Source organism: Salvia hispanica, chromosome 2 (assembly GCF_029641045.1).
Source record: "Salvia hispanica isolate PSC_SH4W2 chromosome 2, Shi_PSC_v1, whole genome shotgun sequence".
In the NCBI taxonomy this organism is placed as follows: Eukaryota; Viridiplantae; Streptophyta; class Magnoliopsida; order Lamiales; family Lamiaceae; genus Salvia; species Salvia hispanica.
This window is the reverse complement of record NC_142693.1, coordinates 54035060-54056197: the sequence shown is the minus strand read 5'-3', so window position 1 is coordinate 54056197 and position 21138 is coordinate 54035060. Positions and strand designations below refer to the sequence as shown.

The following is a 21138-nucleotide window of genomic DNA, read 5'->3' as shown; positions in this document are numbered from 1 at the left end:
AACTTTTATTTGCTTCGGTGACAGAGTTTATTATATTAATCCATTTTTCTAAACTCACAAAAAGAAATTAAAGACAAAATATATAAATTAAAGTGGCGCAGATGATCTTGACAAATAAAATTAGATAGCCGTAAGAGTTACGTAACAAGGGAAAATTGTGAAGCAGATTTATAAGAACAAAATCAAATTAGTTGTAAAAATATTGTGGCGCAGATCTTGATGAAAATATTAGATTCGGGCCAGTAGTCTACAAAATTATTGGTTTTGCTTTATTAAATTTCACCATGCACATGCACAATTGACTCTATTTACATAATTTGACGACCATAATGTTCATTAAAATAATAGTAATAAACAAATAAATAGATAAGTATAATATTAATCTATAAAATTAATTGGAAAATTGTAATAATTCCATTAAATAAATGACTCTTCTTGCTCCAAGCCAATGAATTACATCTTTAGTTTCAATCAAGCTTCTTTTAATATTAATTTCGAAAAATTTGAACTTTTTAAATATACTGTAAAGCATTCCGTTTTTGACCCTCTTGGTAACGCTTAAAGAATTAAAAGTTTACACATGCAAAATATTGAGTTGTCTACTATATATAGTTGGCTATATCTTATGACAATTCATCAACTCTTAACTACTCAACCATACATATTCAGCAAACGATAATCTAATTATCTTCATTTTCAGCATTTGATTTGGAAAATGGTGGGTGTTAGCAACGTAGATTTCGATTGGGAGAAAGAAGTTAAGGAATTCGACGAAAGAAAAACAGGAGTGAAGGGTCTGGTGGATGCGGGAGTGAAGGAGATACCCCGTCTCTTCGTGCATCCGCAGGAGGTCATAGACCGTTACCCAACAGCCAAGGGCGCAGCGGTGGAGCTTCCTGTGATAGACCTGACTGGGGCGGAGAGTGGGGGAGCAAGGCGGAGGGAAGTGGTGGAGGCGATCGGTAAGGCTGCCAGAGAATGGGGTTTCTTCAGCATCATCAACCATGGCGTTCCGTTGGAAACAATGAACGCCATGTTGGAATCTATAAAGAGATTCCACGAGCTCCCATACGAGGAGAAGGAGTCACTCTACACATACGAGAGAAGCAAGCTAGTGAAGTGGAACAGCAACCTCCCCGCTCAGAAAGGCGATCCTGCTTGTTGGAGGGATGTTTTGAATGTGGTTTACACTAACGATCATCTTGACTCTCACGAAATTCCTTCAGCCTGCAGGTATACTATTACAGACTCAATGTCCCACATCGATTGTGAAAGCAACTGGTGTGGAGTTTATACACCAAATAGGCTTTATATCTAGACAGACTAATCTTTTGGGATGAGTTCTCATTTGTCGTAATTTGTTTTGATTTGCAGGAAGGAAATGGAGGAGTATGTAAAGTACATGATTGAGGTGAGGGAACTAATGGCAGAGTTGTTCTCAGAAGCCTTAGGCCTTCCCACTGATTACTTGTCCAAAATGGAGTGCATGAAAAGTCAGTCTATATCATGTTTGTATTACCCAGCTTGTCCCGAGCCTCACAAGACCTTAGGAGCCCCCAAGCATTCCGACACCACTTTCCTCACCTTGCTCATTCAGGACACCCTCGGCGGCCTTCAGATGCTTCGCGACAACCAATGGGTTGATGTACCGCCCGTCCCTGGGGCCCTCATCGCCAACTTCGGTGATCTCATGCAGGTTAATTATATGATCAGCCTCACTTAATTACACCACTGGAAACAATTACTCCCTTCGTCCGCGAATAGGAGTCCCGGTTGGCCATTTTCATCCGTCCGCCATTAGTAGTCCCGATTAGACATTTTATTTTGGGAGTATAAAAAATGACCCCACTTTTCCCTTAATTTAGAAGCTGCAATTAATTTTAATCCACTTTGATTGCAAATAATAATATAAATGGGTCTCACATTCCACTATCACACACTTAAATTATTACACTCAAACTTTTCTTAAAACCCGCACCCAACTCAACTGGGACTCCTATTCGCGGACGGAGGGAGTATTATTTTTTGATTACGTAATTAATTATAATTATCATTTGCAGATTCTTAGCAACGACGAGTTCATAAGCGTGGAACATAGAGTGTTGTCGCAGTTGGCAGGGCCGAGGATCTCGGTGGCAACCTTCTCCACACCGAGCATCCGAGCACAAGGGAAGCCATTTGGTCCCATCAAAGAGCTCGTGACCAAAGACAAGCCTGCGGTCTATAGAGACTTCATGTTCGAAGAGTACTTCCAATACTACAAAGTCAAAGGAGCTCGCGTTGAATCAGCCTTCGATTATTACAGGATTAATAAATAAATAGTACTCCCTCCGTCCCAGTTTTATAGTCACATTTTGCCATAAAAGTCCGTCCCACATTTGTAGTCACATTTAGAATTTTCCATATTTGGACATAAAATTTTACCCCATTATTCACTAAAATTACACTCAAATGTCATTGTCAATACAAAAATAAACCAAAACAAAAATAAAAAACCAAAAAGTCAACAAAGGACCCACCTTCAACCAACTCACTTAATTTATTACACACTCCTTCATCTCACTTCATTTATTATACACTTCATCATCTCACTTCATTAATTACACACTTCACTAATTCCTTAAAACTTGTGCCATAACTAAATGTGACTATAAATGTGGGACGGAGGGAGTAATATTGTTCAAGTTTCGTCTTCTATTGTGGCCTGTGGGGATTTTCAAACAAGTGTTATGTAAGTTAATAACGTTTAATTTATAAAGTACTTGTGATGCACATTTAAAGTACTTGTGATGCACATGTTGTGTCTGCCCAGGAGAAATAAATTAAGGCCTCGTCTTACTGGAAATGTTAGTCTCACTTTCATCTACAACGTATTTTTCTTTTCTTCTATCAATGTCAGTATTTTATATTTCAATTACCATACTACTACCTGCAATAAGGCCAGTCTAATTTTTCAACCACAACTTAAATGTTAAATTTACCATTTTAAAATCTTTTTATTTAATGTTTCAATTGCAAAACAAATAACACAAATTAAAATACTACCATAATTTTTAATAAAAAATAAACACTTCAGTGAAAATAAAATGACTCAACTAAAATTCCTACATTAAACTTCAATTGTTAATCATTCAAATTTCTCCAATCAATTGTTGAAGTTGAGTGTAAGTATGCGTAAGAAGAAGAATGAGGGCATTTCTAGAGTACCTCGCAACTGAAATAAGACGGACACCTACTCTTCTAACTTGGTTGATGATTGATCCGAAACATAGAACGAAATTAACCCTCCCATATATATCTAATAAAAACATGTATATTAGATGTATAATAATACAATAGGTGCGTGATCAAATACTTACTATTTTATAGTAATAACTAATACTAACTAATATCAATATTGTATGTTAAAATTATCAACACAAAAACATAAATTTACCAATATTCTTGTGTTGATAAACTTATGTCTTTGTGTTAATATTTAAATTTACATGTTGTATTGATATAATTATGTCTTTGTGTTGATAATTTTAATACACATAATTGAAAGTTATTAGTTATTACTGTAAATTAGTTAGCACGCTAACGCAACCCTAATACAATATTTACTAATATATAAATGACTTCGAAATATTGTGTTCGCTTATATGAAATATTTTAAATTCCAAAACATATTTTAAAATTGATAGAAATGTATTTCCATTTTTCACTATTTTACAAATCTTAAATTTAGTTTTTGTAAGTCAAAATCTATGATAATGTAGTTCTCACTCTATCCCACTTTAGTCGTTCTGATTTTTCACTTTAGTCTGTCTCACATTAACAGTTTTAGTTATAATTTTTCATATATGGTAAATTTTTACCAATTACATAATAACAAACTTTTAATAAGTTATAAAGAGACGTCTTTCTCGTTTTTAAAATATACTGCAATCCTACACGACGGTTACGCGACAAATTATTGCCTCGCACCATGTTTTCGTGAGGGCTCTTTATATTAAAACAATGTTATGACAGGTACATAGCCATCCAAGTTGGACCTCAATTGCGTTTCTAATTAGTGTTAATTTCCCGAGACATGGATTATTAATGTTAATTTATGGATACATTTTTCTATATTAAAAAAAAAAATTATGGTACCTGCCCATGTTAGTGAGGGCTGCTTTTATAGCCAGCCAAATTATACCTCCGGTTGCCCAGGCCCTTCTAATTACATCATCCATACAATATAAAAGTATAGCTAGCAATAAGGGCAGCACAGTTAGTTTCGGAAGAGTAGAATTGCAAAATAAGCAAGGATCGATCCCACTACTGCACGGTAGTTGCAACTTCTCTCGGGCACAAGTGTGAGGCCTTGGAAAGTGAGCTTCTGGAAGGACATTGGATTGCGGCCCTCTGATAAGGTGAAAATCCTTATCTCGATGTTGTCGATGAGAAGTCGACGGAAAGAGTCTGCAACGTAGCGGAATCTGCATCCGTCGATCATTCTTAGTTTCCGGATGAGAGTTTATGTGACAGTTATGAAAATGAGCGAGAGAAATTGAGAATAGAGCTTAATATTCCTTAATGAATAAGTCATAAAACTGTCATTGGCCGAAGAGGACCAAAGGAATGGATCCTTCTTGAGAAGGCTGATGAGAGGAACAACGATCATAGCATAGTGCTGAATGAAGCGTCGATAGTATCCTGTCAAATAAGAAATCCATGCAGCTGTTTAATATTTTTCGGAGTTGACCAAGCTACCATTGCCTCAATTTTTTAAGGATCCTCTTTCAAATCGCCGTTGGCAATTGAATGCCCCAAATAGTCAAATGTCGAACTACAAAAATAACATTAGAAAACTTTTACATAAAACTTTTGCAAAGACAAAATGAACAGTACCTCATCATGTTTTTGGCGTGATCCTCAAGTATAGCACCGTAGATTAGGATGTTGTCGAAGAAGACAATGACCGACATTATAATTGGTATGAAGTGGCTCCGATCTTTACATTGTGCGCTCACCGATTGTTAGAGTTTGTGTACTAGAAATCACCTTTCGAGTGATTGAATACTATTAAAACTCTTATTTTATTTTCCAAAGGAATAAACAGATTATTTTTGTCATAATGTTGTTATGAACATTCAATGGATGTTTATCTCATGTTTAAATGTATAAGTAACTTAACAAAGTCTAAGTCTTTGTTTTAGTAGACCGGTTGTGGGCGTCGTTCACTTTAAGGTAACACGGTCAGTTCTGAACAAAGAAAAAGAAGAATTTCACAACCTAGATAAGCTTACACTACCTATCGTGAAAGGTTGCAATGTCAGTCCGATTATTTCTAAGCCTTACTGAAAGAAGATGACGTTGGTGTGGTATAGCACTGAATGAATTTAACAACGAGACAGTCTTTATGCTATCTACTGAAAGACGAGGTCTTGTAAATTATTGTTTCTTAATCAATGTATGTTAGCATTGAGCATACGATATTGATTATGTACTACTTTGACTTACCAAACGGTGCGGGTTTTGCGCAACCCAATAAGCCTGGTATATTGGGTAGTGGTAATTAATATCTAGCGGTGCTAGGATTGCTATTATGTTGAATCGTGCGCGAGGTGAGTCTCGTTTGATAACATCCTCAAGAGGAGCTTGAAATAAGGTTTTATTATTCGGAACATAGCTAGTTGGAGTTTGATTACTCTATGAATAATAAATAAGAATTTCTTGCCGAGTCCACTCTTGGAATAAATAAGATATTAATTAATTAAGTCCATAGCAGACAATAATTAATTAATGGATGTTTCTATCTTAAGCGTGAGAAATAAATATCAAGCAATGGAAACCCGAAGTACTTATAATTTCGGATTTGGATGGGGAGTGCAATATTACTTCTGTAGTGGTTGCTCGTAATATTCCAATTATAAGCTTATATTAAATTAGGTTTAATTTAATTAGTAAAAAGTTAATTGGAAGAGCTCATATCCAAAACCTTCCATAGATCCATGTCTGGGCCCAATATGTGACTTAATATAAATAGGAGAATAAAGGAGACAGAAAATACATTATTTTCTTCCAAAAATTTCGAGCCCCTCTCTAGATAGACTAGGGGCGATTTTTCTCTCCTTCGAGGGATAGGTTTTCCGTCTTCTTTATTTAAGTCCTAGTATACTGGTGAGATCAGCCCACCTTGATATCAGTATACAGTCCGGGAACCAGACAGAAGATCCGTGGTTTTGTACTAAAGATCTTCATGTGGAGAAGGCGCTAGCCATCTTCAATTCTTTGGAGAATCATCAAGGTATAATAGTTAAACCGTAGAAAAGCATGTTTTAGGTTTTAATTAATTTAAAGCATGATTTATTTGAGTTATGAGCATGATACATGTGATAATTACGCGAATAGAATTTGTCTAAATAATCTGCTAAATAGATCAGGATTATTATGTAATCGACTTATGTGAGCGCTTGCGCTGCCAACCGCTTCAATTGGTATCAGAGCCAGTCTTTGGCTCTGATTATTTGGATTTAAATTTCGCGAAATTCATGTATGCATGCGTTTTTTTTTCGAAGCATGTTCTTGATTTTAGTTGTTATTTTATTATGCATGATGAACTCAAGAACAATCGAAACAAAGAACTCAAATATTTGGAACGGACGAGACGTGCGATTCGTCGGCGCTTGCACCGAGAAGAATCGCGCTACATGCGATCAAATTAGGGTTGTCGAGCGAGTGGGAGCTTCGGAGGTGATCAAACTGCGACGCGCAGACGAGGGTGGTCTCGTGCACGCCGCTGGTGAGACCGCCGGATCCGGACAAGCCTCGGAAATCACGCCGAATAGTGGGAGCATCACAACGATCAAGCGGCGACGTGAAAACGAGCGAGGGCTCGTCCATGCCGCCGACCAGACCGCAGCGGCGATCTCCCTTGGCCATGCGGCCTTCGACGTCGGTGGAGACGATCGGAATCCGCTGCTCGTCCGAGAGCAGCGGTGATTCCTCCATCGAGAAACCCTAAACCTAACGGGAACCCTAACCCTAATCGACCCCTGCCCTAACGATGCTTGACCAGAGCTACACCGCTTCGCGCGGTTGCTGCTCGTTCTCGCAAGGTCGAACGGGGCGGAGGGAGCATCGCCGGAGCTGCGTGGCGGTGGCTGCGCAGCTGTGGAACGTCGACGGAGAGAAAGATCAGCGTCTTCATGCCGGAGAAAGGGAGAATGGAAGCAGCCACGCCGTCGCGTGAGTTGTCGGCGGTGGCTGGACGGCAAAATCGCCGTTCCGGCGAGCGTACCCCGGCGGATCTTCGTCGTTGTCGATTCGTGTCAACCACGATCGATGAGATATCGTTGAAATATTATTTTAATGATTATTTGATTCCTAAATTAAAAGATATCATTAAAATATTATTATTTAATGGAAATAAAATATTTTAGGAAGATTTCCCTTGATTTTAGGAATATTTAGATTATTGACCATATCTATGGATATATTTTATTCCTAGATGATATGGACAAGAATAATCTAATAGTTTCTTAATTGTATTATATATCCAGAATCCTAATAAGGATAGATATGTAGGATTTCATTAAATAATAAAATATTATTCTCTTCCCAATCTTAATAAGGAATTAATTTAAGTTTATTTATTCATGCCAATCCAAGATATAAATAATTAATTATTTTAGATAAATCTTATAGAAGACATGAATATGGATTAAACTTCAGTAATTAATATATTATCCTTTAATAAGATGTTCTAAAAGATTATAAAAGATTTAAATATCCAGTCAATTAAATACCAATAGAATTTAATTAAGCCTTTAAATCTGCACTAAGGCTAAGGATAATTAATGAAAAACCATAACTCAAATATCTAAGCGATAGTTACGAACTAAGTTTGTATATGGTCTCCATCGATTGGTCCACAACTAATGAAGCTAATTTCTGAATCTTATCGCCACTCATGGTGTGGGGACAATAATCCTAAGAAATAGCAAGTTCATATAGGTGGACTTCTCAAATGTAAATAGTATGGACTAGAAAGTAGTTTCCAATATTATCGCCACCCATGCTGTGGGGACAATAATCCTAAGAAATTACAAGTTTCAGAAGTCCAAACAGAATTTACGAGATAGCTTGGTCTTGTTATCAACGCATGAGCATTGTTATGAGAGTGTGTTGTAGAAACAAGATTATGTAATGCTAAATCTGATGGTCGTGCTTAGGCAACATTTGGCGGCCATGCCGTGCTGCGGTCTCTGGACTATTCGTCGGTGTTGTGACCAGTAAATATGTTAAAATTTTAATGCGTATTGACCTCTGCCTGAGGGTACAAAATTTTAATTTTACAGTTGTGAGAATTTGAAAATTTTTATGGCTAATCTCCTCAATTTCATCACATAAGTTTATGACAAAAAGTAAATATTATGTGTTGTAGTGCAAACTAAATCGTCAACATGTCACTCACTCCTCTTTTTTGCAATTCTTAAAGAAAACAAACTCGAGGGCCAAAATTACATAGAATGGAAACAAAATTTGGACATCGTTCTCACGGCTGATGAGTACAAGTTCGTGCTCACTACTCCACGTCCTCCAATGTCGGCGGTTAATGCCGCGCAGGCAGTGAGAGATGCGCATAGACAGTGGCATAAGGCGAATGATATGGCTAAGTGTTATATGTTGGCCTCCATGTCAACAGTGCTTAGACATCAGCATGCCGCCATGGCGACTGCCGCAGATATTATGCAAAATCTCACAAATCTCTTTAGTACTCAGAATCGAACGGCTAAGTCTCAAACCTTTCGGAGTATCATGTGCAAGACTATGAAGGAGGGTTCATCTGTGCGGGACCATGTCCTCGAGATGATGAGCCACCTCAATCAAATTGAGGTTTTGGGAGGTGTCATTGATGCCGAGTCCTAAGTCACTATCATCCTTTAGAGTCTGCCCCCTAGCTTTCAGCAGTTCAAGCTCAACTTAAAGATGAACAAAAGAAACTACATCTTGGCTGAGTTGTTGACTGAACTTCAGTTGGCAGAGGATCTCATGAACCAAGCTAAGGCTGCGATGGTTAGTTCGACACATCGTTCCTCTGGCCCTAGGCCTGGCGCAGGAAAGAGGAAAGTGACGAACCAGGTCGTACCCAAGGAAGCTAAGGGAAATAAGAAGAGGAGGTCGGGAAAGAAGCAAACATGAAAGTGTTTCAAGTGTGGTGAGAAGGGGCAATGGAAGCCAAACTGCCCCAAAAAGGGTAAGGCTACAGGTATGCACCAAGCTCTAGTTGTCGAGTCATGTTTGGCTTCGATTTCATCTCATACTTGGGTTATAGACACTGGAGCGACTAATCATATTTGTTTTGATCCTGACTTAATGCAGGTGACAAGACGGCTATATGATGGAGAGATCGAAGTCCAGCTGGGCGACGCTACTAAAGTGGCGGCCGTAGAAGTAGGAGACGTTTATTTGCGTTTTAGTAGTAACAGATTTTTGGTTATGAAGAATGTTTTGTCGATACCTTCTTTTAGAAGAAATTTAATTTCAGTTTCTAAATTGGTTTTTGATGGATATTCGATTTCTTTTAATGACAGTTGTGTTATTAAGAAAGATGGTTCTTATATCTGTCGTGGTATCATGAAAAAGAATCTGTACACAATCATATCTACACAATTTAATAATCGCAAATTAGAACTCAATAATGCATCAAAAATTTCAAATAAAAGAAAGGAACCTTCAAGTTCAATGAACGAAACGTACTTATGGCACCTTAGACTTGGTCATGCCAACCAAAGAAGGATTCAAACTCTAGTGGACCAAGACCTTGTTAAAGGTCTAGACACTGAGACGTTTCCTACGTGTGAATCTTGCTTGGAAGGCAAGATGACTAAGAGACCTTTTAGGGTGAAAGGTAATAGGGCCAAGGAAGTACTAGAACTCTTTCATACTGATGTGTGTGGACCAATGTCAACCGAGGCGAGAGGCGACTTTCGCTATTTCATCACCTTTATTGATGATTACTCGAAAGTTGGATGTGTTTATTTGATGCGCTTTAAGTCTGAATCTTTTGACAAGTTCAAAGAGTTTACGGCTTATGCCGAGACGCGTCATGGAAAACGTATCAAAAGCCTGCGATCTGATCGTGGAGGCGAATACCTTAATGCCGAGTTTTTGGACTACTTATCAGTAGAGGGAATTGAATCCCAACTGACTGCGCCAGGCACACTCCAGCAGAATGGCGTAGCTGAAAGAAGGAACAGAACCTTGTTGAAAATGGTTCGATCGATGATGAGTTATGCACGACTGCCTATTTCGTTTAGGGGACATGCATTACTTTCCGCGAGCCATATTTTAGACAATTTATCGTCAAAATCTGTTCCTGCCACTCCATATGAGTTGTGGAATGGGCGTAAGCCCAATCTAGAACATCTCAAGATATGGGGGTGTCCAACTCACGTCTTGGAAAAGGATCCAACTAAGCCGGACTCAAGGACAGAGGTATGTTTGTTTATAGGTTACCCCAAAGGCTCGAAAGCTTATGAATTCTATAGTCTCCGAGACAAGAAGTTCATTGTAAGCACTCACACGACATTCTTAGAGGAAGACTTTGTTATGAATCATAAACCCAGCAGTGAGGTGGCTCCTGAAGAGCTCACTTCAGTCACAAGTTCCATTAACCAAGAACAAGTACCAATTGTACAACCAATTCCCGAACCTTCAACTTCTACACCTAATGTTGTAGTGTCGCGCCGCAGTGGGAGGGTCTCTCATGAGCCCGGAAGGTAGATTGGTTTGGGAGAATCTATGGATCACTCCTCGGACAGTAATGTACTAGATCCCTGAAATTTTGCAGAGGCGCAGGCGGATGTCGATCATTGCCAATGGGTAAGTGCAATGGATTCGGAACTACAATCTATGATAGACAAAGACGTCTACGATTTATCTGTCCTACCCGAAGGCTGTGCTGCCATTGGGAGCAAGTGGATATACAAACGTAAACGTGGACCCGATGGACGAGTTAAAGTCTTTAAGGCAAGACTAGTGGCTAAGGGGTACACCCAAAAGGAAGGTGTCAATTACGACGAGACCTTCTCCCCAGTGGCCATGCTCAAATCGATTCGGATTCTATTGTCTATAGCAGCTTACATGGATTGGGATGTGTGGCAGATGGACGTTAAGACTGCGTTCTTAAACGGTAGTCTTGAGGAGACCATTTACATGGAACAACCCGAGGGTTATGCCGTCAAGGGCAAAGAGCACATGGTTTGGAAGCTTAAGAAGGCCATTTATGGCCTCAAGCAAGCATCTAGATCATGGAATCAGTGCTTCGATCAAACTGTTCACAAGTTTGGATTCGAAAAATGCCCTAATGAGAGCGCGTGTACAAGAAGGTAGGGAAGGGGAATGTGGTGTTCTTAGTTTTATATGTAGATGAAATTCTTCTAATTGAAAACAATAAAAAGATGTTGTCATCAGTACGAACGTGGTTGTCAAACCAGTTCGAGATGAAGGATATGAAAGACGCGGGACACATTTTAGGTATCAAGGTCCTACGGAACCGTGAGAAAAGGATGTTGTGCTTATATCAAGAACCTTACATCGACACTGTACTTAGTCGCTTTAGCATGCAAGATGCCAAGAAAGGTTTCTTACCTTTTAGACATGACATCCATTTATCTCAAGAGATGTGTCCTAAGACTGCATCTGAGATAGCAGAGATGAGAAGGATACCATACGCTTCGGTAGTTGGTAGTCTCATGTATGCTATGCTTTGTACAAGGCCTGATAATTGCTTTGCTATTGACATGGTAGGCTTAGACTACCTATCGTGAAAGGTTGCAATGTTAGTCCGATTATTTCTAAGCCTTAATGAAATAAGATGACGTTGGTGTGGTATAGCACTGAATGGATCTAACACCGAGATAGTCTTTATGCTATCTACTGAAAGACGGGGTCTTGTAAATTATTGTTTCTTAATCAATGTACGTTAGCATTGAGCATGCGGTATTGATTATGCACTACTTTGACTTACCAAATGGTGCGGGTTTTTCGCAACCCAATAAGCCTGGTATATTGGGTAGTGGTGATTAATATCTAGCGGTGCTAGGATTGCTATTATGTTGAATTGTGCGCGAGGTGTGTCTCGTTTGATAACATCCTCAAGAGGAGCTTGAAATAAGGTTTTATTATTCGGAACCTAGCTAGTTGGAGTTTGATTACTCTATGTATAATAAATAAGTGTTTCTTGCTAAGTCCACTCTTGGAATTAATAAGATATTAATTAATTAAGTCCATAGCTGACAATAATTAATTAATGGATGTTTCTATCTTAAGCGCGGGAAATAAATATCAAGCAATGGAAACCCGAAGTACTTATAATTTCGGATTTGGATGGGGAGTGCAATATCACTTATGTAGTGGTTGCTCGTAATATTCCAATTATAAGCTTATATTAAATTAGGTTTAATTTAATTAGTAAAAAGCTAATTGGAGGAGCCCATATCCAAAATCTTCCATAGATCCCTATCTGGGCCCAATATGTGACTTAATGTAAATAGGAGAATAAAGGAGACAAAAAATACACTTGTTTTCAATCAAAATTTTCGTCCCCCTCTCTACATAGAAAAGGGGCGATTTTCTCTCCTCCGTGGGATAGGTTTTCCATCTTCTTTATTAAAGTTCTAGTATACTGGTGAGATCAGCCCACCCTGATATCAGTTTACAGTCCGGGAACCAGACAGTGAAGAGGTTGGCAGCGGAAGCGCTCACATAAATCAGTTACATAATAATTCTGATCTATTTAGCAGATTATTTAGATAAATTCTATTCGCGTAATTATCACATGTATCATGCTCATAACTCAAATAAAACATGCTTTAAATTAATTGAAACCTAAAACATGCTTTTATAGGGTTTAGCCATTATACCTTGATGATTCTCCAAAGAATCGAAGATGGCTAGCGCCTTGTCCACGTGAAGATCTTTAGTACAAAACCACGGATCTTCTGTCTGGTTCCCGGACTGTAAACTGATATCAGGGTGGGCTGATCTCACCAATATACTAGGACTTAAATAAAGAAGACAGAAATCCTATCCCACAAAGGAGAAAAATTCGACCACTCCTAGGAATAGGGGGGGCGAAAATTTTGAGTATAATTAAGTATTTTTTTTGTCTCCTTTATTCTCCTATTTATAATAAGTCACATATTGGGCCCAGACAGGGATCTATGGAAGGCTTTGGATATGGGCTCCTCCAATTAGCTTTTTACTAATTAAATTAAACTCAATTTAATATAAGCTTAAAATTGGAATAATACGAGCAACCACTACAGAAGTAATATTGCACTCCCCATCCAAATCCGAAATTATAAGTACTTCGGGTTTCCATTACTTGATATTTATTTCCCACGCTTAAGATAGAAACATCCATTAATTAATTATTGTCTGCTAAGGACTTATTTATTCACTCAGCAAGAAAATCTTATTTATTATTCATAGAGTAATTAAACTCCAACTAGCTAGGTTCCGAATAATAAAACCTTATTTCAAGCTTCTCTTGAGGATGTTATCAAACGAGACTCACCTCGCGCACGATTCAACATAATAGCAATCCTAGCACCGCTAGATATTAATCACCACTACCCAATATACCAGGCTTATTGGGTTGCGAAAAACCCGCACCATTTGGTAAGTCAAAGTAGTGCATAATCAATACCGTATGCTCAATGCTAACGTACATTGATTGAGAAATAATTTACGAGACCACGTCTTTCAGTAGATAGCATAAAGACTGTCTCGCTGTTAGATCCATTCAGTGCTATACCACACCAATGTCATCTTATTTCAGTAAGGCTTAGAAATAATCGGATTGACATTGCAACCTTTCACGATAGGTAGTCTAAGCCTATCTAGGTTGTGAAATTATTATTTTTCTTTGTTTAGAACAGACCGTGTTACCTTAAAGTGAACGACGCCCACAACCGGTCTACTAAAACAAAGACTTAGACTTTGTTAAGTTACTTATACATTTAAACATGTAATAAACATCCATTAAATGTAAAACATAACAACATTATGACAAAAATAATCTGTTTATTCCTTTGGAAAATAAAATAAGAGTTTTAAGAGTATTCAATCACTCGAAAGGTGATTTCTAGTATACAAACTCTAACAGACAGAAGATCCGTGGTTTTGTACTAAAGATCTTCACGTGGAGAAGGCGCTAGCCATCTTCGATTCTTTGGAGAATCATCAAGGTATAATAGCTAAGCCGTAAAAAAGCATGTTTTAGGTTTTAATTAATTTAAAGCATGATGTATTTGAGTTATGAGCATGATACATGTGATAATTACGCGAATAGAATTTGTCTAAATAATCTGCTAAATAGATCGGGATTATTATGTAATCGATTTATGTAAGCGCTTCCGCTGCCAACCCCTTCACCAATTACATCAATATGACGATGGATTTCACTATTGGGGCCACATTGTAGTTTCACTGTGGACTATCTCGACCACTTTGTGTCGAACGGTGACCTAAAGGCCGACCCGGAAAAATTAGTGCGATGGTGACTTGGCCGACGCCCACTAACCAGAAGCAGTTGCGAGGTTTTCTGGCCCTGACGGAATATTATAGGAGATTCGTAGCTCGTTATGCTATGATTGCTGCTCCTTTGACAGACCTACTTAAAAAGGAGACATTTCTATGGATGGAGGAATCAACCAAGAGTTTCGAGGCATTGCCTCAATTTTTTAAGGATCCTCTTTCAAATCGCCGTTGGCAATTGAATGCCCCAAATAGTCAAATGTCGAACTACAAAAATAACATTAGAAAACTTTTACATAAAACTTTTGCAAAGACAAAATGAACAGTACCTCATCATGTTTTTGGCGTGATCCTCAAGTATAGCACCGTAGATTAGGATGTTGTCGAAGAAGACAATGACCGACATTATAATTGGTATGAAGTGGCTCCGATCTTTACATTGTGCGCTCACCGATTGTTAGAGTTTGTGTACTAGAAATCACCTTTCGAGTGATTGAATACTATTAAAACTCTTATTTTATTTTCCAAAGGAATAAACAGATTATTTTTGTCATAATGTTGTTATGAACATTCAATGGATGTTTATCTCATGTTTAAATGTATAAGTAACTTAACAAAGTCTAAGTCTTTGTTTTAGTAGACCGGTTGTGGGCGTCGTTCACTTTAAGGTAACACGGTCAGTTCTGAACAAAGAAAAAGAAGAATTTCACAACCTAGATAAGCTTACACTACCTATCGTGAAAGGTTGCAATGTCAGTCCGATTATTTCTAAGCCTTACTGAAAGAAGATGACGTTGGTGTGGTATAGCACTGAATGAATTTAACAACGAGACAGTCTTTATGCTATCTACTGAAAGACGAGGTCTTGTAAATTATTGTTTCTTAATCAATGTATGTTAGCATTGAGCATACGATATTGATTATGTACTACTTTGACTTACCAAACGGTGCGGGTTTTTCGCAACCCAATAAGCCTGGTATATTGGGTAGTGGTAATTAATATCTAGCGGTGCTAGGATTGCTATTATGTTGAATCGTGCGCGAGGTGAGTCTCGTTTGATAACATCCTCAAGAGGAGCTTGAAATAAGGTTTTATTATTCGGAACATAGCTAGTTGGAGTTTGATTACTCTATGAATAATAAATAAGAATTTCTTGCCGAGTCCACTCTTGGAATAAATAAGATATTAATTAATTAAGTCCATAGCAGACAATAATTAATTAATGGATGTTTCTATCTTAAGCGTGAGAAATAAATATCAAGCAATGGAAACCCGAAGTACTTATAATTTCGGATTTGGATGGGGAGTGCAATATTACTTCTGTAGTGGTTGCTCGTAATATTCCAATTATAAGCTTATATTAAATTAGGTTTAATTTAATTAGTAAAAAGTTAATTGGAAGAGCTCATATCCAAAACCTTCCATAGATCCATGTCTGGGCCCAATATGTGACTTAATATAAATAGGAGAATAAAGGAGACAGAAAATACATTATTTTCTTCCAAAAATTTCGAGCCCCTCTCTAGATAGACTAGGGGCGATTTTTCTCTCCTTCGAGGGATAGGTTTTCCGTCTTCTTTATTTAAGTCCTAGTATACTGGTAAGTCCTACTTAAAAAGGAGACATTTCTGTGGATGGAGGAATCAACCAAGAGTTTCGAGGCCTTGAAGTTGGATATCACCTCGGCACAGGTTTTACATCTGCCGAACTTTGATTTGACGTTCTACTTGGAAACGGATGCGTCCGATATTGGTGTAGGCGTAGTATAAATTCAAGAAGGTCACTCTCTAGTCTTCTTCAGCAAGAAATTGGAGCCGTGTCGCCTCAACCTCAACTTACCATAAAGAGCTATACGCCATTGTTGAAGAAATTCAGAAATGGCGACAATATCTATTGGGTATGAAATTTGTTATTCGGAGTGACCAGAAGAGCCTTAAGGATCTACTCCTCCAAGTAATTCAAACATCGGGTCAACAATTATACATCTGCAAGCTGATGGGGTACAAATTTCATAATCAAGCCGTTGATGCTCTTTCGCGGCGTGACGCTGAGGAGGTTGAAACAGGCCGGCTATTCACAGCACTTGCCCTCCCTCACCCTCGGCTTTTTTACTCTATTCGCACGGAGACAGCTTCGTGCAAGGATTTGGTCGCGCTTCAGTTAGCATCGATCAGGGCACTGCCAAGCCCCACTTTTCTATGGATTTTTATTCTTCAAGTATCATATTTGTATCAGCAAAACATCTGCTATCAAGGTTGCGTTGCTTAGGGAGCATCATTCCACCCCTATCGCCGGTCATCCAGGTGTTGAACGCACAATTCGCTGTTTAGCCGCCTTTTTCTGTTGGTCGAAGATGCAGAGGGACGTGGTCCGCTTCACGGGTTCTTGCCAGACATGCCAGTTCACAAAGTACTGCACCTAGAAGCCTTATGGGTTACAACAACCACTACCCATACCAGACCGTGTTTGGGCCAATGTGTCCATGGATTTCATCACGACTCTACCTTCTTCCAATGGCTTCACTGCTATTATGGTGTCGGTGGATAAGTTATCAAAGTATGCCCATTTTGCGGCATTATGTTGTGATTTTTATGGTGCAATTTAAGTACACAAAACAAGTAATAAATCCCTAAAAATACTACCTCTGCAAGTATACAGACGTGCAATGCAGTATAAAAGGTGTCGAACCCACAGGGAGGAGATTAATTGCTAAAACTAGTAAACCTAACTAAAAAGCAATAAAATAGTTTAATTTTGGGTTTTTTTGATCTAGTAACTAGTAAACCTAACTAAATAAAAGGGAATCACGATAAAGAGGGAAGACTACTCCTAGCTTGTTTCGGGTTGCTTGTTCACATGAATCCTAAAATCTAATTACTTTCCAATATTTATCGGGATCGTGTTGATTTTACGCTCTCACGCAGCTGATCACTGATCGTGGAATTTTACACCTAGGATAAGCTGATCACGTCTCCTAGGCTCTACTCACCAACCCCTCACTCCTACAGTCGCATAGTAAGCTCGAGATTGGCTTCTACAAACGTTCAACACATAAGATCCACCCCAGACTATCCCCTGATCAGTTTTAGCCTAGGGTTCCTTATCTATGTTAGCTCCCTACTCCAAGTTAAAGAGACATTGAAGTTAAGGCCTTTACCGGATTAAGTTTGCTAGCAAAACCCAACACGGATTGAAATAAACACATAGACAAGAACCAAAACATGGAAATCTATCAAAACAAAGTCATGGATTCATATTTACAAGCTCCCCTAACAAACTAGAAGTAATCCCTAAAATCTAGCCACTCATAGTGGGCAACAACACAAGAAGATGAGTAAATGCTACCATATGAGGCTTGATTTTAGGTGGAAGGGGGTTTGATCTTCTCTCCCCTTCTAAAATGGCTCCCAAGCTCTAAATGCTCTTCAAAATTCATCCCCCAGTCGCCAAAAGATGCATTGGAAGTCGTGCCCTAGCTATTTAAATAGTTAGGGCCCGAAAAACAGGCCAAGTAGCATTTGCCCGGTCGGGCGATTTGCATCTTGAAAAAACGCCCGATCGGGCGTTTTGTCATACTCTCAATCAGGTCGCGCGTTTTGACGCCCGGTCGCGCGTTTTGCACTGCATTGCGCAGTCTTCGTAAAACAACCGTATCTTCTTCATCCGGACTCCGATTGAGGCGTGCGAGGTATCCACGCGAAGCTCTTTCGAAGGTGAATGGAATGGTGGACTTGTAGAAGCATTTTAAGTTAATATTGCAGGGCTGATTACTGATCAGATTTGGACCTTTGTTTTCTTCCTCCTCTCTCTTATGGATTGGTCTTTTGTCCTACAATATATCAAAATGAGTCCATTTTTCACCTAAAAATGTGTGTTAAAACAATACAATAAAGGACTACAATTTGATTCACATCACATTACCTACAACTTTCGATGCCAAACGCTCTAGTTTTTTTTCCACATGGTGGTGAAGCACCACGGTTTCCTGGAGTCACTTGTGTCTGACCGTGACCCTATAATTTTGGGGGATTTCTGGATGGAGCTGTTAAAGCTTAGTGGGGAGACTTTGCACTTCTCAACGACGTATCACCCTCAGTCGGATGGGCAAACGGAGGTCCGGAATAGGGGACTGGAACAATACCTTCAAGCCTTTACTTTTAAGAAGCCAAAGCAGTGGGCCTCGTTTCTACCATGGGCAGAGTTCTCTTTGAATTGTGCACGTCATGAGGGGTTGGGAATGACACAGGGAAAAATATGGTGAAGTAGGATGTGATATAGAAATCACTCAAACGAAACACTCTCTATTCACTAGGAATCCACCTTAGAATTAAGAGCAAAGAAATAAGAAGAATCCTTTTCTTAAACAAGCAAATAGCTCAAAAGTATAGTATATTTATCAAGTTCTTCTTCTCAATATGTAGATCGTAGCCTATATATAGGCAAACTTGGAACAACCCTCCAAGTATCGGGAACTTTCTAGACTTGCTTATTAAATTACACTTAATTAAAACATTGAATTAAGAAACTAAAACACTTCAAGACTCTTGGATTGACCATTAGACTCTAGGTTTAGCTTTATTAATTAGGCTCTTGAGTTTTTGTGTCATTCTCCTTCGATTCGAGAAGACTCATCCTCGAGTCTCCATCGGGATCATCTTCAAAATAAGGAGAGAGGTCAGCGATGTTGAAGGTTGCTGAAACTCCATAGTTACTAGGAAACTCAATTTTGTAAACATTATCTCCAATTCTTTTGAGAACTTTGAAAGGTCCATCAGCTCTAGGCTTCAATTTTACACGACGACTGTGAGGAAAACGTTCCTTGCGAAGAGGAATCCACACCAAGTCTCCTTCCTTGAATGTTGACGGCTTTCGATACTTATTAGCACACTTCTGATACTTCTCATTTTGTTTGATAATTTCTTGTCGAACCTGCTCATGCAATGTCTTGATGTATTTAGCATGATTTTCACCATCACTACTGAACGGATGAGAAATAGGAACATGGGCCAAATCCAACGGAGTAATTGGATTGCTACCAAAGACTACTTCAAATGGACTTTTTTCTGATGTTTGGCTATATGATCGACTATGAGCGAACTCCGCTTGAGCCACTGCTGTATCCCATTGTCGTGGCTTCATACCAATCAAACTCCTCAAAAGGTTTCCCAAGTTCCGATTAACAGCTTCCGTTTGTCCGTCCATTTGTGGATGATGAAAAGAGCTAAATTGATGTTTAGTTCCAAGTTTTCCCCAAAGTGTATGCCAAAAAAGACTCATAAACTTCAGATCACGATCTGATGTGATTGTTTTTTAAAATAACACATATATTAATGTAAGAGAATTTTTTCCAAAAAATGTAATATAACAGCTTTTGTGGGACAAATTAAATAAAAGTGTGTGAAATCTATTATTCTTTCTCTTTACTTTTTCACTTTAATTATTTATTAGTATTATTTTTCTAAAATATGTGCAGAAAATGATATGTTTCTTTTAACATGAAACAGATGAAGGATCAATCTTAATTTATCGAGGGACATCTTTCTATTTAAAAAATTACAGTCCAAAACACGAAAGTATTCCATTGCCCCCAAAGGCGGACCTACATGTTGGGTGGGGGCCACTGGAAACCCCACCAATTTTCAGATTTTGCACATGGAAAATTCTGAATTGTAGTAGTGGGTCAAGTGGATGTGTAGTTAGGCTAAAATTCTTAAGCTCTGGTTGGCCCGAGTTTGATTTCTACAAGTGCAATATTTTTTATTTTTTTTGTATTATTTATTTTTCTTGTGTTATTGGGTTTGGTTTGGAACACCCCATATAAAATGCAGCCACTGATTGCTCCATATTTTTGTGATGGCTCCATTGGCAAAAATTAAAACATAGCAATGACAGGTGTATATATATTAGTATAGCATTCCAAATTAGACCTCAAGAATTGCTTTTTTAATGAGTATTACTATCGTCGCGAGAATCTATGGATTGTAATTTGTAAATGTTAAATTATCGAGGCACATTTCTTTCTAATTCATTTTTAATTGCAATCTAACACGTCCAATGTTACGTATTGAATCTTGCCAGAATCAAGAATGATTGCATGAACATGAATAAATCAAAATAACAAAACGATAGTAGTACAATATTGTTAATCTTGTTTAGTGAGCAATCTACGTCCAGTGGATCTCCTCTAATATAGTAGTACAATATTGTTGATCAAAAAATAGTTGAATATTTTAATGAGAAAATTGGAGAGAAATTTTTTTCAAATATAAAAATTGGACATCTTGAGTGAGACAATCTATAAAGGAAAGATGAACATATTGAGTGAGACGGATGAAGAATTAATTTTATAATATAATGTTAATTGAATAAATTAGTGAAATGTGAGTCTACTATCAAAAATAGTAAAATGAAAAGGCATCAAATGAATTAAGAATGCATGAAAGAGAAAATTAAAGGGAGTACTAATTTTATTGTATAAACAAAAACAAAAGGATGATACTATAAACTTTCAGTGGATTCGTATCAATTCTGAAATTTGTAGGGAATCTTGTCACATTTAAATCGTGAGCAATGTTTTTGTGTTGATAGAAGTTCATTATTTTCAAATGACCTCCTAATTA

The 21138-nt window shown here is 38.1% G+C and overlaps 1 protein-coding gene across 1 annotated transcript; it reads left to right on the top strand.

The window, feature by feature from the left end:
* Positions 1-627: 627 nt before the first annotated feature.
* On the top strand, positions 628-2789 carry LOC148932645 (1-aminocyclopropane-1-carboxylate oxidase homolog 1-like). The gene is made up of 3 exons (XM_089064136.1): positions 628-1233; positions 1375-1696; positions 2061-2789. Exons 1-3 carry the CDS (start codon positions 716-718, stop codon positions 2316-2318), a joined length of 1098 nt encoding a protein of 365 aa, XP_088920262.1. The 5' UTR covers positions 628-715; the 3' UTR covers positions 2319-2789.
* The last annotated feature ends 18349 nt before the right edge of the window (positions 2790-21138 follow it).

Excerpts from the sequence above, each read along its gene's own strand:
- LOC148932645 (XM_089064136.1), top strand. The coding sequence starts at position 716 with ATGGTGGGTGTTAGCAACGTAGATTTCGATTGGGAGAAAGAAGTTAAG. Across the intron at positions 1,234-1,374 it reads GAAATTCCTTCAGCCTGCAG|GAAGGAAATGGAGGAGTATG; the intron begins GTATACTATTAC and ends TTTGATTTGCAG. Across the intron at positions 1,697-2,060 it reads ACTTCGGTGATCTCATGCAG|ATTCTTAGCAACGACGAGTT; the intron begins GTTAATTATATG and ends TATCATTTGCAG.